This window comes from Cuculus canorus, chromosome 34, assembly GCF_017976375.1.
Source record: "Cuculus canorus isolate bCucCan1 chromosome 34, bCucCan1.pri, whole genome shotgun sequence".
NCBI classification, from domain to species: Eukaryota; Metazoa; Chordata; class Aves; order Cuculiformes; family Cuculidae; genus Cuculus; species Cuculus canorus.
Genome location: NC_071434.1, coordinates 458,167 through 477,319, shown reverse-complemented (window position 1 = coordinate 477,319; position 19,153 = coordinate 458,167). Strand labels below are relative to the sequence as shown.

The 19,153-nt window shown below is 58.2% G+C and overlaps 1 protein-coding gene, 1 long non-coding RNA gene and 2 other non-coding genes across 5 annotated transcripts; 1 reads left to right on the top strand and 3 right to left on the bottom strand.

Moving 5' to 3' along the window:
• Positions 1 to 1,773: 1,773 nt before the first annotated feature.
• Positions 1,774 to 10,426, top strand: LOC128849830 (putative transcription factor Ovo-like 1; the record flags this gene model as incomplete). Its single annotated transcript, XM_054052456.1, has 4 exons — positions 1,774 to 1,836; positions 5,066 to 5,163; positions 7,507 to 7,787; positions 9,735 to 10,426. Coding segments are annotated over 4 exons (741 nt in total), but the record flags the coding sequence as incomplete, so codon positions are not given.
• A 2,454-nt stretch (positions 10,427 to 12,880) lies between these two features.
• On the bottom strand, positions 12,881 to 16,805 carry LOC128849867 (uncharacterized). 2 transcript variants are annotated; one of them, XR_008447489.1, is made up of 9 exons: positions 16,747 to 16,805; positions 16,283 to 16,314; positions 16,064 to 16,106; positions 15,675 to 15,766; positions 15,329 to 15,481; positions 15,212 to 15,235; positions 14,195 to 14,219; positions 13,967 to 13,988; positions 12,881 to 13,009 (listed from the first exon to the last, which is right to left on the bottom strand). It is a non-coding gene; the product is annotated as an uncharacterized LOC128849867 (long non-coding RNA). The 2 variants fall into 2 exon arrangements; XR_008447490.1 differs by lacking the exon at positions 15,329 to 15,481.
• Positions 15,318 to 15,445, bottom strand: LOC128849888 (small nucleolar RNA SNORD22). The gene has a single exon (XR_008447498.1). It is a non-coding gene; the product is annotated as a small nucleolar RNA SNORD22 (small nucleolar RNA).
• Positions 16,177 to 16,247, bottom strand: LOC128849885 (small nucleolar RNA SNORD26). The gene has a single exon (XR_008447495.1). It is a non-coding gene; the product is annotated as a small nucleolar RNA SNORD26 (small nucleolar RNA).
• Positions 16,806 to 19,153: the final 2,348 nt, after the last annotated feature.

Sequence of the window (19,153 nt, the reverse complement as noted above, 5' to 3'; positions counted from 1 at the left end):
CGAAAGTGGCCAAAAATCTGGGATAGAGCATCAAAAGTGGCCAAAGGTCTCGGATCCACCACCAAAAGTGATCAAAGATCTCGGATCCACCACCAGAAGTGACCAAAGATCTGGGATAGAGCACCAAAAGTGATCAAAGATCTCGGATCCACCACCAAAAGTGACCAAAGGTCTGGGATAGAGCACCAAAAGTGGCCAAAAATCTGGGATAAAGCACCAAAGGTGACCAAAGATCTCGGATCCACCACCAGAAGTGACCAAAGGTCTGGGATAGAGCATCAAAAGAGACCAAAGGTCTCGGATCCACCACCAAAAGTGATCAAAGATCTGGGATAGAGCACCAAAAGTGACCAAAGGTCTCGGATCCACCACCAGAAGTGACCAAAGGTCTCGGATCCACCACCAAAACCAACCTGGGATTTGGGATCCCCCACCGACATTGACCAAGGATTGAGGATCCACCACCGAAATTGCTTCAAGATCTCGGATCCGGCCTCAAAGTTGACCAAATTCCTGGGATCCAACACCAAAGCAACTGAGGATCCGGGATCCAGCCCCAAGATTGACCCAAGATCGGGGATCCACCACCAAAATTGACCCAAGATTTGGGATTTAACACCGACGTTGACCAAAAATCTGGGATCTAAGACCAAAGTTGACCCAAGATTTGGGATCCACCACCAAAATTGACCAAAGATCTGGGATTTAACACCAAAATTGACCAAAGATTTGGGATCTACCACCGACATTGACCAAAGATCTGGGATCTAAGACCAAAGTTGACCAAAGATTTGGGATCCACCACCGACGTTGACCAAAGATTGGGGATCCACCACCAACATTGACCCAAAATCTGGGATTTAACACCAAAATTGACCCAAGATTGGGGATCCACCACCGACATTGACCAAAAATCTGGGATCCACCACCAAAGTTGACCAAAGATTGGGGATCCACCACCGACATTGACCAAAGATTGGGGATCCACCACCAAAGTTGACCAAAAATCTGGGATCTAAGACAGAAGTTGACCAAAGATTGGGGATCCACCACCGACATTGACCAAAGATCTGGGATCCAACCCCAAAATTGACCAAAGATTGGGGATCCACCACCGACGTTGACCAAAGATTGGGGATCCAACCCCAAAATTGACCCAAGATTTGGGATCCACCACCGACATTGACCAAAGATCTGGGATTTAACACCAAAATTGACCCAAGATTTGGGATCTAACACCGACTTTGACCAAAAATCTGGGATCCACCACCAAAGTTGACCAAAGATTGGGGATCCACCACCAAAGTTGACCAAAAATCTGGGATTTAACACCGAAGTTGACCAAAAATCTGGGATCCACCACCAAAGTTGACCAAAAATCTGGGATTTAACACCAAAGTTGACCAAAGATTTGGGATCTACCACTGACATTGACCAAAAATCTGGGATCCAACCCCAAAATTGACCAAAGATTGGGGATCCACCACCAACATTGACCAAAGATCTGGGATTTAACACCAAAGTTGACCAAAAATCTGGGATCCACCACCAAAGTTGACCAAAGATTTGGGATCTAAGCCCGACATCGACCCAAGCTCCGGTCTCGGGGTTCCGTTGGGTTCCGTTGGGTCTCCGTTGGGTCTCCGTTGGGGTTCCGTTGGGGTTCCGTTGGGTTCCGTTGGGGTTCCGTTGGGGTTCCGTTGGGTTCCGTTGGGGTCTCCGTTGGGGTTCGGACAATGCCTCGCGCTTTCCTGGTGAAGAAACCGTGCGTGACCTCCACCAAACGCAATTGGAGCGAAGTGCCCGACGAGCAGCGGGCGGACATCTACGTCCCCGGTACGGGGGGGTTGGGAGGTTCCGGGGGGGCGGAATCCTGGGATTGGGGGGGTCCCAGATGTTAGAGGGATCCCCCAGATGGTGGGGGAGCGTTTTGAGGGGGACACGAGGGTTTGGGGGGGCATTTTGGGGCGACACAGGGGTTTGGGGAAGCATTTGAGGGGGACACAAGGGTTTGGGGGAGCATTTTGAGGGGGACACAGGGGTTTGGGGAAGCATTTTAGGGGGACACAGGGATTTTGGGGGGCATTTTTGGGGGGCATAAGGGTTTGGGGGCATTTTGGGGGGTCATCATGGTTTTTGGGGGAGCATTTTGGGGGGACACAGGGGTTTGGGGGGGCATTTTGGGGGTTCATAAGGGTTTGGGGGAGCATTTTGGGGCGACACAGGGGTTTTGGGGAGCATTTTGGGGGGACACAGGGGTTTTGGGGGGTCATTTTGGGGGGTCATAAGGGTTTGGGGGCATTTGGGGGGTCATAATGGTTTTTGGGGGGGCATTTTTGGGGGACACAGGGGTTTGGGGGAGCATTTTGAGGGGGACACAGGGGTTTGGGGAAGCATTTTAGGGGGACACAGGGGTTTGGGGGAGCATTTTGAGGGGACACAGGGGTTTTGGGGGGTCATTTTGGGGGGGTCATAAGGGTTTGGGGGCATTTAGGGGGTCATAATGGTTTTTGGGGGAGCATTTTAGGGGGACACAGGGGTTTGAGGGAACATTTTGAGGGGACACAGGGGTTTGGGGGAGCATTTTGGGGGGACACAGGGGTTTGAGAGGTCATTTTGGGGGGTCATAAGGGTTTGGGGGGGCATTTTGGGGGGACACAGGGATTTTGGGGGGCATTTTGGGGGGACATAAGGGTTTGGGGGAGCATTTTGGGGGGTCATAAGGGTTTGGGGAAGCATTTTGGGGTGACACAGGGGTTTGGGGGTCATTTTGGGGGTGTCATAGGGGTTCTGGGGAACATTTTGGGGGACATAAGGGTTTTGGGGGTCATTTTGGGGGGGTCATAAGGATTTTGGGGGGCATTTTGGGGGGTCATCATGGTTTTAGGGGGGAATTTGGGGGGTCACAGGGATTTGGGGTCATTTTGGGGGTGTCATAAGGATTTTAGGTGTCATTTTGGGGGGGTCACAGGGATTTGGGGGTGTCATAAGGGTTTTGAGGGGTCATTTTGGGGGTGTCACGGGCTTTGGGGGGGTCATTTTGAGGGGGTCATAAGGGTTTTGGGGTCATTTTGGGGGTGTCATATGGTTTTGGGGGGCATTTGGGGGGGTCACAGGGATTTGGGGGTGTCATAATGGTTTTAGGGGGGAATTTGGGGGTATCATAAGGGTTTTTGGGGGGCAACTGGGGGGTCATAATGGTTTTGGGGGGTCATTTTGAGGGGGTCATAATGGTTTTGGGGGGGAATCTGGGGGCGTCACAGGGGTTTGGGGGGGCATTTTGGGGGTCACAGGGGGGTTTTGGGGGTCATTTTGGGGGGTCATAAGGGTTTGGGGGGGCATTTGGGGGTGTCATAAGGGTTTTGGGGGTCATTTTGGGGGGGTCACAGAGATTTGGGGGTGTCCTAAGGCTTTTGGGGGGGCATTTGGGGGGGGTCATAAGGCTTTTGGGGGGAATTTGGGGGTCACAGAGATTTGGGGGTGTCCTAATGATTTCGGGGCTCATTTTGGGGGTCACGAGGTTTTGGGGACCCCATTTTTTATACCCTTTTTTGGGGGGACCCCTTTTTTCCCCCTTTGGGCAAAGATTTGGGGTCCTTTCAAGAGGGATTTTTGGGGGCGCTCTGTGCCCGAACCCCCATTTTTTTTTTGGGGGGGGTTTAAATTTTGGGGTGCCCTGCCCCCCCCCTTTTTTTTTTGGGGTGCCCCCCCCTTTTTTTGGGGTGTGGGTGTGGGTTGGTGGCGTCCCCCCCCCGGGCCCCACGCGGTGACACCCGCCTGAACCCCATAATTTTTGGGGCGTCGTGGCCGGAGCGGCAAAACCGGTTGGGGGGGGGGGGGGGGGGGCACCCCCATATCCGGGAGCCCGCGGGGGGGGGAGGGGAGGAGGGGGGGAGGTTTGGGGGGGACTTTTGGGGGGGTCACATTGGGGGGGGGATAGTTTGGGGGGGTCATTTTGGGGGTGACTTTTGGGGGGGTCATTTTGGGGGGGGTCATTTTGAGGGTGATTTTTGGGGGTGACTTTTGGGGGGGTCATTTGGGGAGGTGATATTGTGGGGGGTCATTTTGGGGGGTGATATTTTGGGGGGGTCATTTTCGGGGTGACTTTTGGGGGGGTCATTTTGGGGGTTCATTTTGGGGGTTCATTTTGGGGAGTGATATTTTGGGGGGGTTTATTTTGGGGGGTCACGTTTTGGGGTGTGACATTTTGGGGGGGTCATTTTGGGGGTGACTTTTGGGGGGGTCATTTTGGGGGGTCATTTTTGGGGGGTCATTTTGGGGGGGTCACATTTTGGGGGTGACTTTTGGGGTGTGACATTTTGGGGGGGTCATTTTTGGGGGGGTCATTTTGGGGGGGTCACATTTTGGGGGTGACTTTTGGGGTGTGACATTTTGGGGGGGTCATTGTGGGGGTGAGTTTTGGGGGGTCATTTTGGGGGTTCATTTTGGGGAGTGATGTTTTGGGGGGTCATTTTGGGGGGGTCACATTTTGGAGGTGACTTTTGGGGGGTCATTTTTGGGGGTGACATTTTGGGGGGTCATTTGTGGAGGTGATATTTTGCGGGGTTCATTTTGGGGGGTGACTTTTGGGGGGTCATTTTGGGGGGGTCGTTTTGGGGGTGACATTTTGGGGGGGTCACATTTGGGGGTGACTTTTGGGGGGTCGTTTTGGGGGGTCGCATTTGGGGGGTGACTTTTGGGGGTGACTTTTGGGGGGGTCATTTTGGGGGGTGACTTTTGGAGGCGTCATATTTTGGGGGGTCATTTTGGGGGGATCACATTTGGGGGGTCATTTTTGGGGGGTCATTTTGGGGGTCACATTTTGGGGGTGACTTTTGCGGTGTGTCATTTTGGGGGGGTCACATTTTGGGGGTGACTTTTGGGGTGTGTCATTTTGGGGGGGTCATTTTGGGGGTCATTTTGGGGGGGTTCCCTTTTTGGGGGGTCTATAGGGGTTCCCTTATGTGTGTGGGGGGTCCCTATTTGAGGGTGGGGTCACAATTTTGGGGGGGTCCCCCCAATATTTGGGGGTGCAGCCCCCCCCCTCACTCTTCCCCCCCCCCAGTGTGTTTGGGGGTTCCCCCCCCCTGCAGAGACCCCGAACCCACAGTTGGGGGGTCCCCCCCGGCCCCCCCCGGGCTCCCCCTGCACCCCACGGGCAAGGTAAGGGGGGGACCCCAAAAATGGGGAGGGGGGGAGGTAAAATGGGGGGGAAGGGGCTAAAAAAGGGGGGTCTTGAAGTTGGGGGGCCCCAAAGTTGGGGGGTCTTTGATATTGGGGGGGTCCCAAAGTTGGGGGTCCCCAAGTTGGGGGGTCGTTGATGTTGGGGGTCCCCAAACTTGGGGGGGTCCCAGAGTTGGGGGTCCCAAAGTGGAGGATCTTTGCTGTTGGGGGTCCCCAAAGTTGGGGGTCTTCAAAGTTGGGGGGTCCCAAAGTGGGGGATCTTTGCTGTTGGGGGTCCCCAAAGTTGGGGGTCTTTGATGTTGGGGGTCTCAAAGTTGGGGGGTCCCAAAGTTAGGGGGTCCCAAAGTGGGGGATCTTTGATGTTGGGGGTCCCAAAGTTGAGGGGTCCCCAAAGTTGGGGGTCCAAAGTTGGGGGGTCCCAAAGTTGGGGTGTCCTTGATGTTGGGGGTCTTCAAAGTTGGGGGGTCCCCAAAGTTGGGGGATTGTTGATGTTGGGGGTCCCCAAAGTCAGGGGTCCAAAGTTGGGGGGTCCCAAAGTTGGGGTGTCCTTGATGTTGGGGGTCTTCAAAGTTGGGGGATCCCAAAGTTGGGGGGTCCCAAAGTTGGGGGTCTTTGATGTTGGGGGTCTTCAAAGTTGGGGGGTCCCAAAGTTGGGGGGTCCCAAAGTTGGGGGGTCTTTGATGTTGGGGGTCTTCAAAGTTGGGGGGTCCCAAAGTGGAGGATCTTTGATGTTGGGGGTCCCAAATTTGGGGGTCTTTGATGTTGGGGGTCCCCGAAGTTGGGGTGTCTTCAAAGTTGGGGGATCTTTGATGTTGGGGGTCCTCAAAGTTGGGGGTCCCAAAGTGGAGGATCTTTGATGTTGGGAGTCCCAAAGTTGGGGGTCTTTGATGTTGGGGTGTCCTTGATGTTGGGGTGTCTTCAAAGTTGGGGGGTCCTTGATGTTGGGGGTCCCAAAGTGGGGGATCTTTGATGTTGGGGGTCCCCAAAGTTGGGGGTCTTCAAAGTTGGGGGTCCCAAAGTGGAGGATCTTTGATGTTGAGGGTCTTCAAAGTGGGGTTTCCCAAAGTTGGGGTTCTTCAAAGTTGGGGGTCCCAAAGTTGGGGGGTCCTTGATCTCGGGGGTCTTCAAAGTTGGGGGGTCCCAAGGTTGGGGGGGTCCTCAAAGTTGGGGGGTCGTTGATGTTGGGGGTCCCCAAAGTTGGGGGGTCCCAAAGTTGGGGGGTCGTGGATGTTGGGGGTCCCCAAACTTGGGGGGTCCCAGAGTTGGGGGGTCCCCAAAGTGGGGGTTCTTTGATATTGGGCGTCCCCAAAGTTGGGGGGTCCCAAACTTGAGGGTCTTCAAAGTTGGGGGGTCCCAAAGTGGAGGATCTTTGATGTTGAGGGTCTTCAAAGTGGGGTTTCCCAATGTTGGGGGTTCTCAAAGTTGGGGGTCTTTGATGTTGGGGGTCCACAGAGTTGGAGGGACCCAAAGTTGGGGTGTCCTTGATGTTGGGGGTCCCCAAACTTGGGGGGTCCCAGAGTTGGGGGTCCCAAAGTGGAGGATCTTTGATGTTGGGGGTCCCAAACAAAGGGGGGTCCTTGATGTTGGGGGTCCCCAGAGTTGGGGGTCCCAAAGTTGGGGTGTCATTGATATTGGGGGTCCCCAAAGTTGGGGGTCCTCAAAGTTGGGGGGTCGTTGATGTTGGGGGTCCCCAAAGTTGGGGGGTCTTTGATATTGGGGGTCCCCAAAGTTGGGGGGTCCCAAAGTGGAGGATCTTTGATGTTGGGGGTCCCAAAAGTTGGGGGGTCCCAAAGTTGGGGGGTCCTTAATGTTGTGGGGTCGTTGATGTTGAGGGTCCTCAAACTTGGGAGATCCCAGAGTTGGGGGGTCCCCAAAGTGGGGGTTCTTTGATATTGGGGGTCCCCAAAGTTGGGGGTCCTAAACTTGAGGGTCTTCAAAGTTGGGGGGTCCCAAAGTGGAGGATCTTTAATGTTGAGGGTCTTCAAAGTGGGGTTTCCCAATGTTGGGGATCCTCAAAGTTGGGGGTCCCAAAGTTGGGGGTCTTTGATATTGGGGGTCCCCAAAGTTCGGGTGTCTTTGATGTTGGGGGTCTCCAAAGTTGGGGGTCCCCAAGTGGAGGATCTTTGATGTTGGAGGTCTTCAAAGTGGGGGTCCCCAAACTTGGGGGTCTCCAAAGTTGGGGGGTCCCCAAAGTTGGGGTGTCCTTGGTGTTGGGGGTCCCCGAAGTTGGGGGTCCCAAAGTGGGGGTGTCCTTGGTGTTGGGGGGGTCCCCAAAGTTGGGGTCCCCCCCGGTTTAACCCCTCCCCCCCTCTTTCTCCGCAGGTCCCCTCCGTTCCCTTTGGGGCACCATCGTCATCGTTGTCCGCTGTGGTGCCGCCGGGGTTCCCCGGTTTTGGGGGGTCCCCCCCTGTCGGGGTCCCCCCCCCCCCCCCCCCCGGTGGAGGTCTTCTCGTGCCCCGTTTGCCATAAGAGCTTTGGGTTCCAACGGCTCCTGAACCGCCACCTCAAGTGTCACAGCGAGGTCAAACGGCACCGCTGCCCCCACTGCGGCAAAGGCTTCAACGACACCTTCGACCTCAAACGGCACATCCGGACCCACACCGGTACCGGGGGGGACACCGGGGGGGACACCGGGGGGGACACCGGGGGGGGGACAGGGGGGGACACCGGGGGGGGACACCGGGGGGGTGGAGACCTCAAACGGCACATCCGGACCCACACCGGTACCGGGGGGGGACAGGGGGGGACACCGGGGGGGACACCGGGGGGGATGGAGACCTCAAACGGCACATCCGGACCCACACCGGTACCGGGGGGGGACAGGGGGGGGACACCGGGGGGGACACCGGGGGGGTGGAGACCTCAAACGGCACATCCGGACCCACACCGGTACCGGGGGGGGACAGGGGGGGGACACCGGGGGGGACACCGGGGGGGTGGAGACCTCAAACGGCACATCCGGACCCACACCGGTACCGGGGGGGGACACCGGGGGGGACACCGGGGGGGACACCGGGGGGGATGGAGACCTCAAACGGCACATCCGGACCCACACCGGTACCGGGGGGGACCGGGGGGACCGGGGGGGGGCACCGGGGGGGACACCGGGGGGGGCACCGGGGGGGTGGAGACCTCAAACGGCACATCCGGACCCACACCGGTACCGGGGGACACCGGGGGGGACACCGGGGGGGACACCGGGGGTTAGGATGGGGGGGATGGAGACCTCAAACGGCACATCCGGACCCACACCGGTACCGGGGGGACACCGGGGACACCGGGGGGGGCACCGGGGGGGACACCGGGGGGGTGGAGACCTCAAACGGCACATCCGGACCCACACCGGTACCGGGGGGGACCGGGGGGGACACCGGGGGGGGGACAGGGGGGGTGGAGACCTCAAACGGCACATCCGGACCCACACCGGTACCGGGGGGACACCGGGGACACCGGGGGGGGCACCGGGGGGGACACCGGGGGGTGGAGACCTCAAACGGCACATCCGGACCCACACCGGTACCGGGGGGGGACAGGGGGGACCGGGGGGGGACAGGGGGGGGGACAGGGGGGGTGGAGACCTCAAACGGCACATCCGGACCCACACCGGTACCGGGGGGCACTGGGGGGACCGGGGGGGACACCGGGGGGGACACCGGGGGGACACCGGGGTGGTGGAGACCTCAAACGGCACATCCAGACCCACACCGGTGGGTGGGGGTGGTGGGGATGGAGGTGGAGATGGAGATGATAGAGATGATGGAGGTGGAGATGAGATGGAGGTGGAGATGGTAATGGAGATAATGGAGATGGTGAAGGTGGTGGAGATGATGGAGATGATGGAGATGGAGGTGGAGATGGAGGTGGAGATAGAAGTGGAGGTGGAGGTGGAGATGAGATGGAGATGGTGGAGATGGAGATGATGGAGATGGAGATGATGGAGGTGGAGATGAGGTGGAGATGGAGAAGGAGGTGGAGGTGGAAATGGAGATGGAAATGGAGGTGGAGGTGGAGATGGATATAGAGGTGGAGGTGAGATGGAGATGGAGATGGAAGTGGAGGTGGAGGTGGAGATGAGATGGAGGTGGAGATGGAGGTGGAGATGGTGGGGATGGTGGAGATGAGATGGAGATGGTGGTGGAGATGGTGGAGATGAGGTGGAGATGATGGAGATGATGGAGGTGGAGATGAGATGGAGATGGTGGAGATGATGGAGGTGGAGATGATGGAGATGATGGAGGTGAAGATGGAGGTGGAAATGGAGATGGAGGTGGGAGAGAGGGAAAAGGGGGGGAGAGGGTGGGAGAGAAGATGGAGAGATTGGAGAGAAGATGGGAGAGAGGGAAGGTGGAGATGAGATGGGATGGGATGGGATGGAGATGATGGGATGGAACTGATGGAGATGGAACTGATGGGATGGAGCTGGAGCTGATGGGATAGGATGGGATGGAGATGATGGGAATGAGCTGATGGGATGGGACGGAGCCTCTGTTCCGCAGATGCTGCACCGCGGTTGTCCGTGTGTCCCCCCCTTACCCCCTTCCCCCCCTCAGGCGTGCGGCCCTACAAGTGCAGCCTCTGCGAGAAGGCCTTCACGCAGCGCTGTTCGCTGGAGTCGCACCTGAAGAAGATCCACGGGGTGGCGCAGCGCTACGCCTACAAAGAGCGCCGCGCGAAGCTCTACGTCTGCGAGGAGTGCGGCGGCACCGCCGACAGCCACGAGGGGCACCTCGCGCACCTGCGCCTCAGCCACCCGCACAGCCCCCTCCTCGCCAAGATGGCGCGCAAGGCCGCCCCCCGCCCCATAGCGCCCCACGGCTCCGCCCATAGCGCCCCGGGGCTCCACCCGTAGCGCCTCAGCCACCCGCACAGCCCCCTCCTCGCCAAGATGGCGCGCAAGGCCGCCCCCCGCCCCATAGCGCCCCACGGCTCCACCCATAGCGCCCCGGGGCTCCACCCATAGCCCCCGGGGCTCCACCCATAGCGCCTCAGCCACCCGCACAGCCCCCTCCTCGCCAAGATGGCGCGCAAGGCCGCCCCCCGCCCCATAGCGCCCCACGGCTCCACCCATAGCGCCCCGGGGCTCCACCCATAGCGCCCCGGGGCTCCACCCATAGCGCCACAGCCACCCGCACAGCCCCCTCCTCGCCAAGATGGCGCGCAAGGCCGCCCCCCGCCCCATAGCGCCCCACGGCTCCACCCATAGCGCCCCGGGGCTCCACCCATAGCCCCCACGGCTCCACCCATAGCGCCTCAGCCACCCGCACAGCCCCCTCCTCGCCAAGATGGCGCGCAAGGCCGCCCCCCGCCCCATAGCCCCCACGGCTCCACCCATAGCGCCACAGCCACCCGCACAGCCCCCTCCTCGCCAAGATGGCGCGCAAGGCCGCCCCCCGCCCCGTAGCGCCCCACGGCTCCGCCCATAGCGCCCCGGGGCTCCACCCATAGCCCCACGGCTCCACCCATAGACCCACGGCTCCACCCATAGCGCCCCGGGGCTCCACCCATAGCCCCACGGCTCCACCCATAGCGCCCCGGGGCTCCACCCATAGCGCCACAGCCACCCGCACAGCCCCCTCCTCGCCAAGATGGCGCGCAAGGCCGCCCCCCACGGCCCGCGCCCCGCCCCATAGCGCCATGGCTCGCCCCATAGCGCCCCACGGCTCGACCCATAGCGCCATGGCTCCACCCATAGCCCCCAGGGCTCACCCCATAGCCCAAGGGAGGGGGAAAGGAGGACCCCTTTTGGGGCCAATCAATATGATTATGGGGGCTTATGGCCACTCTTGGGGGCATATCAGTGGTCTTTGGGGGCTTATCAGTCTTCTTTGGGGGCTTATCACCATCCTTTAGGGTCTTATCAGTCTTCTTTGGGGTCTTATCACCATCCTTTAGGGTCTTATCAGTGTTCTTTGGGGGCTTATCACCATCCTTTAGGGTCTTATCAGTCTTCTTTGGGGTCTTATCACCATCCTTTAGGGTCTTATCAGTGTTCTTTGGGGGCTTATCACCCCTCTTTGGGGGCTTATCACTCTTACTTTAGGGTCAAATCCCACTCTTTAGGGTCTTATCACTCTTTTTTTGGGGTCAAATCCCCCCTTTGGGGTCTTATCACCCTTCTTTAGGGTCTTATCACCATTCTTTAGGACCTTATCACTGTCCTTTAGGGTCTTATAACCCTTCTTTGGGGTCTTATCAGTCTTCTTTGGGGTCAAATCCCCCCCTTTGGGGTCTTATCATCCTTCTTTCAAGCCTTATCACCATCCTTTAGGACCTTATCATCCCTCTTTAGGACCTTATCACCCTTCTTTGGGGTCTTATCACCCCGTTTAGGATCTTATCACCTTTCTTTGGGGTCCAATCCCCCCTTTTAGGGGTCCAACCCCATCTTTTTAGGGCCCAATCCCCCCTTATTGGGTCCCGACCCCCCCTTTTTGGGTCCTAAACCCCCCTTTCAGGGGTGGGGGCAGGTGTGGTTACTGTGGGTAATAAACTCTTATTTGCACGCATCGCACCTTCAGGAAGCCACGCCCACTGTGAATGACCACGCCCCCTAGGAGTGACCACGCCCCCTAGAGTGACCCAAGGGAGGCCTATGGGTGCTATAGGGGCGATGGGGGAGAAGAAGGGGGGGCTATGGGTGCTAAGGGGAGAAGAAGGGGGGGCTATGGGTGCTATAGGGGCTGCGGGGGAGAAGAAGGGGGGGCTATGGGTGCTATAGGGGAGAAGAAGGGGGGTATGGGTGCTATAGGGGCTACGGGGGGGAAGAAGAGGGGTATGGGTGCTATAGGGGCTGTGGGGGAGAAGGGGGGGTATGGGTGCTATAGGGGAGAAAAAGGGGGGTATGCGTGCTATAGGGGCTATGGGGGAGAAGAAGGGGGGGCTATGGGGGAGTTACGGGGTGGAGGGTGTCCCATATGGATACTATAGGGGCTATGGGAGGGGAGGGCCTATGGATGCATGGGGGGATTGGGGAGGGCTTGAGGGGGGGCCTTTGGATCCTGGGGGGGGCTATGGGGGGGCCTATGGATTCTATAGGGGATGGGTTCCCTACGTATGCTTGGGGGGGGGGGGAGGCTATAGGGGATGGGGAGGGCTATGGGGTGGGGAGGGGGTCCTATGGACGCTGTGGGGGGGTGGTTGATGGGGGATTGGCCCTATGGATCCTATGAGGGCATAGGATACGGAGGGGTGTGGCCACTCAGAAGGGGGCGTGGCTTCAAGCCCATGAAAGGCTCCTGGGGGTCTCCACAGGGCTCCTGGGGGTCTCTATAGGGCTATTGGGGGTCTCTATGGGGCTCCTGGGGCCCTCTACAAGGCCCGAGGAGATTCTGGGAGGCTCCTGGGGCTCTTAAAGACCCCCAGGATCCCTCTGGAGCCCCCCAGGACCTTTTAAAGGACCCCCAGGATCCCTCTGGAGCCCCCCAGGACCTTTTAAAGACCGCCAGGATCCCTCTAGAGCCCCCCAGGACCTTTACAGGACCCCCACGATCCCTCTAGAGCCCCCCACAACCTTTAAAGCACCCCCAGGATCTCTCTAAAGCCCCCCAGGACCTTTAAAGGACCGCCAGGATCCCTCTAGAGCCCCCCAGAACCTTTACAGGACCCCCAGGATCCCTCTAGAGCCCCCCAATACCTTTAAAGGACCCCCAGCACCCCTCTAGAGCCACCGAAGACCTCTACAGTGTCTCCCAATATGGTTATTACAAGAATTAATATGTTTATTACATTTATACATTATATATTTGTTTACATTTTAGGTTTATAACGAAAAAGTTGAATTATTATAAGTAAATCCCATTCGGTTCTATTCCCATCGCTGCGGGACCTGTGGGAGGAGGCAATGATACGGGAGGCCACGCCCACCGAGGTCCTCCCAGCCCCGCCCACCTTGACGTGGCCCCGCCCCACCGCTCATTCATGAAACCGCCCGGAAGTCACGTGACGCTCCGCCCCCTCTCCCCCCCCCCGCCTCAGCCCATGCGGTCACTCAGCGCGGTCAGACTGGGGCAGTAGAGGCTCATCCTCGGCGGGGGGCGCCCCACAAGTGACCCCCCCCAGACCCATAGACTCCCCCCCAGACCCCTTATGGCATCCTCAGCCCCACAAGTGGCCCCATAAGAACCCCTATGGCATCCCCCAGCCCCACAAGTGGCCGCTATGGGTCCCCCATGGCATTGCCAAGCCCCATAAACTGCCCCATAAGTGACCCTATGGCACCCCTGAAGCCCTATAGCAACCGCCAGCCCCACAAGTAACCCTATAGGGACCCTTCACGAGCCCCACAGATCTTCCTCAGCCCCATAGAGACCCCTATATACCCCCTTCCAGCCCTACAAGTTGCCCCACAAGTAACCCTATGGCACCCCTGAACCCCCATAGCATCTTTAGCCCCACAAGTAGCGCCATAAGAACCTTTATGGCATCCCTCAGCCCCACAAGTGGCCCCATAGGAACCCCTATGGCATCCCCCAGCCCCACAAGTGGCCCCTATGGGTCCCCTATGGCATTGCCAAGCCCCATAAACTGCCCCACAAGTGACCCTATGGCACCCCTGAACCCCTATATGCCCCCCCTTCCAGCCCCACAAGTAATCCTGAGCCCCACAGATCATCCTCTGCCCCATAGAGACCCCTATATACCCGCCTTCAGCCCTACAAGCTGCCCCACAAGTAACCCTATGGCACCCCTGAACCCCCATAGCAACCACCAGCCCCACAAGTGACCCTATAAGAACCCTTTAACCCCCCCCGACCCCCATCACCCCATAGCGCCCCCCACTCACCTCAGTGCCGCTTCTCCTCTCCCTATGGGGCAGAAAAGGGGGGCGTGAGGTTCTCCCCACACTGGAGAACCCCTTTTTTTTTTGCCCCCCCCCCCATTTTCAGGTGTTCGGGTATTTTCAGGGGGGCTCAAAGTGAGCTAGGGGGTGCTCATCACCAAACGGGGGGGCTGGGGGAGTTTTGGGGGGCAATACTGGGTGCTGGGGGAGTTTTGGGGGGCAAGGACATACCTGGGGCTGCCCCACACGGCGTCACCTGGGGGAATAAACGTGGGGGTCAGGGGGAGCCCAAAAAAGAAGAGGGAGCGCCCCAAAAGTGCCGCCACCCCCCTATGGTCAGAAGTGGGTGCTCAGCAGCGCGTGTCAGCCGAACGAGATTCCAGAGGGATTCATCACGGAGGGGGGGTGCAAATCCCAAATCCCCCTTTTAGACCCCCCCAAATCCTCCCTCTGAACCCTCATCTCCCTTCAGACCCCCCAAACCCTCTCTCCGTGTCCGCCATACCCTTCAGACCCCCCCCAACCCTTCCTCTGAACCCTAACCTCCCTTCAGACCCCCCCCCAAACCCACTCTTCATGTCCTCCATTCCCTTCGTACCCCCCAAACCCTCTCTTCGTGTCCTCCATTCCCTCCAGACCCCCCCAAACCCCCTTTGAGCCCTCATCTCCCTTCAGACCCCCCAAACCCTCTCTTCATGTCCTCCATCCCCTTCAGACCCCCCTAAACCCCCTCTTGAGCCCTCATCTCCCTGCAGATCCCCCCAAACCCTCCCTCTGAACCCTCACCTCCCCCAAACCCTTAGTGTCCTCCATTCCCTCCAGACACCCCCAAACTCCCTCTGAGCCCTCACCTCCTTTCAGACACCCCCAAACTCCCTCTGAGCCCTCACCTCCGTTCAGACCCCCCCAAACCCCCTCTCTGAACCCTCACCTCCCCTCAGACCCCCCAAACCCACTATTTATGTCCTCCATTCCCTTCAGACCCCCCAAACCCTCCCTCTGAACCCTCATCTCCCTTCAGATCCCCCCAAATCCTCTCTGAACCCTCATCTCCCTTCAGACCCCCCCAAACCCTCTATTTGTGTCCTCCATCCTCTTCAGACCCCCCCAAACCCTCCCTCTGATCCCTCATCTCCTTCCAGACCCTCCCAAACCCTCTCTTCGTGCCCTCTATCCCCTTCCGACCCCCCCAATCCCTCGTCCTCCTCAAAGCCTCCCTTCGCGCTCCTTTACGCCCTACGAACCAACCTCGCTCCACACCTCCATCTCCTCCTACAAGAACAGAAACGGGGGGGTCAGCACAGCCCCCTCTGAGGGTCCCTTTTGTCCCCTGTCCCCCCCCCCTTCCTCTCGGCCCCCTCAGACCGTCCCCTCTGGACGCGGTGTCCCCCTTTCCTCCCGCCGTCACCAGTGGGTTCAGCCTTTCGCAGGCGCTGGCGCAGCACGGGGGGGGTCGGACGCGTGGGGTTTTCCTCATGGGGGGCCCCCCCAAAATCCATAAAGAATCAGAACTCACGGCTGTAAAGAGAGAAGGTAAAAAAGAGAAGGAATTCAGGGTTGGAGGGAGACAAATGTGGAAGACACAGATCGAGATCAGTGTCCGATCAGGGCTTTGGTAACGAAGCTGCCATGGGATTAATGTCCAGCATGGAATTCTCATCCCATCAGACTTGGGGGGGGACATAAAGGGGACACAGGGGGGGTCGTGTACCTGAAGGGAGGGGTCCACGTGGCGCGCTTCACGCTCTGGGATGAATTCAGAGCATTTTGGGGCCGATCTGGACCATCACCCTACTCTCATAGCTGTAAAAAGTAATTATTAATTAGTTTAATTAACTAAATAAACCATACCTTAAAGCTCCCCTTCCCGCGCAGCCGTTCTCAGCGTTAAAGCAGCATCAGGGATGCTCAGCCATATGCTTGTCGTGACAATCGTCACTGAACAGCCATTGGGGGGACCCAAATTTGCCCAAAACCCCAAGAATTTAACACCCTTCGCGGGAGGGTTCACACAGATGGTCCCACAGAGGTGGGAATGGCTTTGAAATGGGGATAAATCCCCTCCAATCCCTCTAAAAATGCAATAAAACCTGCGTTTACCCGCAAAGGAGGCGCTGAGGGAGGCAGACGAGGGATTCCGCATCTAAAAAAACGATATTAAAAGGAGAAATGTTGAGTCACGAAGGTCCCACGCTGTGGAAATGGGGGTGGGGGCCGCTCAGAGCAGTCTTGAGATTTCCCCACGAGCGTCGGAAAGAGAGAGTTCCGTGGCTCATCCCTGCGGCCCCGTTCCAGGGGGGGGTTTAAACCCTCACACACCTCTTTTACGGGGTCCACGTGCAGCTCAGAGCCTGGAAAATGCCTGGAAAACCGTGAAATAAATCAGCGTTTGGAGCAAAAGTGAAGGAAAAAGGGTGCCCCCCCCCCTTTTCCAACTGTCTCCCAACCCTGGGTAGCGCCCCTCGCACCCCTCAGAGTCATTTGCAGCCTTCACACCGCAGTCAGCTCAGGTCTGTGAACGGACTCATCACCGAAAGCGCCTCAGTAATAAGGAGGGAGAAGAGTTTTGGCGCTTAAAACCCTTAAGAGAGAAGGAGATCGCACAAAATGGCCGCCTTGCCGCCCCCCCACCTCCCCGTTTCTCTGCAGACGCCTCAGCGCGACCGGAATGAGCTCGGTGAGGCCCCAGGAGAGAGCGATGGAGCTGCTAAAGGTGTTTTAGTCCGGGTAGGGCAGGACCCGAGCGCGCCCGTCATAAAGAGCAGCGATTCCAAAGAACTCACCCGCTTCGTGTGGCTTCAGCGACAAAATGGCCGCCGCGCCGCCGCCCGAGAGCTTAAATAGGGCGCGGGGCATGACGGGAAGGGGGCGGGGTTGGTGTGGGTAATGGGCGGAGCGAATGCAAATGAAGTAATAGACGGGCGCGGTGTTGTCTTGCTGGAGGGGCGGGGCGAATGCAAATGAAGCTCGGCACGGGGGTGAATGTAAAATACGCAGCGTGACTAAAGGAGGAGCGGTTATCAAGGGAGGAGCTGTGTGGCTGCGGTGTATGTAAATGAGGAGGCGGGGTTATGCTAAGGAGCAGTGCTGTCCCATGGGGGTAACTGGGCTGCCAGGGGGGCGCGGGGCATGCTGGGAAGGGGCGGGGGAAACTGTGTTTGGCGGGAAACGCTGCGAGAGGCGTGATTGGTGGAGCGAGCGGGTGGGCGGGGCGAATGCAAATGAGTTGTGTTGTCTTGTATGTAAACGAGGGGCGTGGTTAGTGAAGCGGGCGTGGTTTGAGGTGGGGGTGTGGCTATAGGGCGTGGCCTGGGGTGGCGCTGGGAACCATAGTGGCCACAGGTGCTTTGGTGGCCATAGTGGCCATGGGTGACTATCAGTGACCACGAGGGCCATGAGACTGCATGGGAGCTGTGGTGGCCATGGTTGCCATGTTGGCCACTACAGCCATGGCTGCTGTGGTGGCCATAGTGGCCATGGTGGTCATAGGTGGCCACGAGGGCCGTGGTTGCCATGTTGGCCACTACAGCCATGGGTGCTGTGGTGGCCATGAGGGTCATGGTTGCCATGTTGGCCACTACAACCATGGCTGCTGTGGTGGCCATAGTGGCCACGGTGGTCATAGGTGGCCATGAGGGCCATGGTTGCCATGTTGGCCACTACAACCATAGGTGCTGTGGTGGCCATAGTGGCCACAGTGGTCATAGGTGGCCATAGGGGTCATGGTTGCCATGCTGGCCACTACAACCATGGCTGCTGCGGTGGCCATAGTGGCCACAGTGGTCATAGGTGGCCATAGGGGTCATGGTTGCCATGTTGGCCACTAAAGTTTTGGGTGCTGTGGTGCCCTTAGTGGTCATAGGTGGCCATGAGGGCCATGGTTGCCATGTTGGCCACTACAACCATGGCTGCTGTGGTGGCCATAGTGGCCACAAGTGCTTTAATGGCCATGAGGGCCATGGTTGCCATGTTGGCCACTACAACCATGGCTGCTGCGGTGGCCTTAGTGGCCACGGTGGTCATAGGTGGCCATAAGGGTCATGGTTGCCATGTTGGCCACTACAACCATGGCTGCTGTGGTGGTCTTAGTGGTCATAGGTGGCCATGAGGGCCATGGTTGCCATGTTGGCCACTACAACCATGGGTGCTGTGGTGGCCATAGTGGCCACGATGGTCATAAGTGGCCATGAGGGTCATGGTTGCCATGCTGGCTACTACAACCATGGCTGCTGCGGTGGCCATAGTGGCCACGGTGGTCATAGGTGGCCATAGGGGTCATGGTTGCCATGTTGGCCACTAAAGTCTTGGGTGCTGTGGTGCCCTTAGTGGTCATAGGTGGCCATGAGGGCCATGGTTGCCATGTTGGCCACTACAACCATGGCTGAGGTGGTGGCCATAGTGGCCACAAGTGCTTTAGTGGCCATGAGGGCCATGGTTGCCATGTTGGCCACTACAACCATGGCTGCTATGGTGGCCATAGTGGCCATGGTGGTCATAGGTGGCCACGAGGGCCATGGTTGCCATGCTGGCCACTACAACCATGGGTGCTATGGTGGCCATAGTGGCCACGGTGGTCATAGGTGGCCATAAGGGTCATGGTTGCCATGTTGGCCACTACAACCATGGCTGCTGTGGTGGCCATAGTGGCCACGGTGGTCATAGGTGGCCATGAGGGCCATGGTTGCCATGTTGGCCACTACAACCATGGCTGCTGTTGTGGCCTTAGTGGTCATAGGTGGCCACGAGGACCATGGTAGCCATGTTGGCCACTACAACCATGGCTGCTGCGGTGGCCATAGTGGCCACGGTGGTCATAGGTGGCCTTTTCGCCTTTTTTCGGTGCCTCTCCCCCATTTTTGGACTCTCTGAGCTTCTTTTCGGGGCGACTTTATGCCCATTTTGGGGCTCTTTCACCTTTTCGGGAGGTCTCTGCGCTCCTTTTTAGGGACTTTCAGCCTTTTTGGGGGCCCCTCTGCCCCTTTTTAGCATCCCTACACCCATTTTTTGAGGTATTTTAGGCCTTTTTGGGCACCTTTGCACACTTTTTTGGGGTCCCCGGGACCATTTTTGAGGGGACACAGCGCCAGATTAACCCCTGCGCCAGATTTTGGTTCAGATTCGACAGATTTGGTAACTTTCTCGCCAAATCCTGTGGAAAAAACACACGATTTTGGGATATCTGACTCAAAA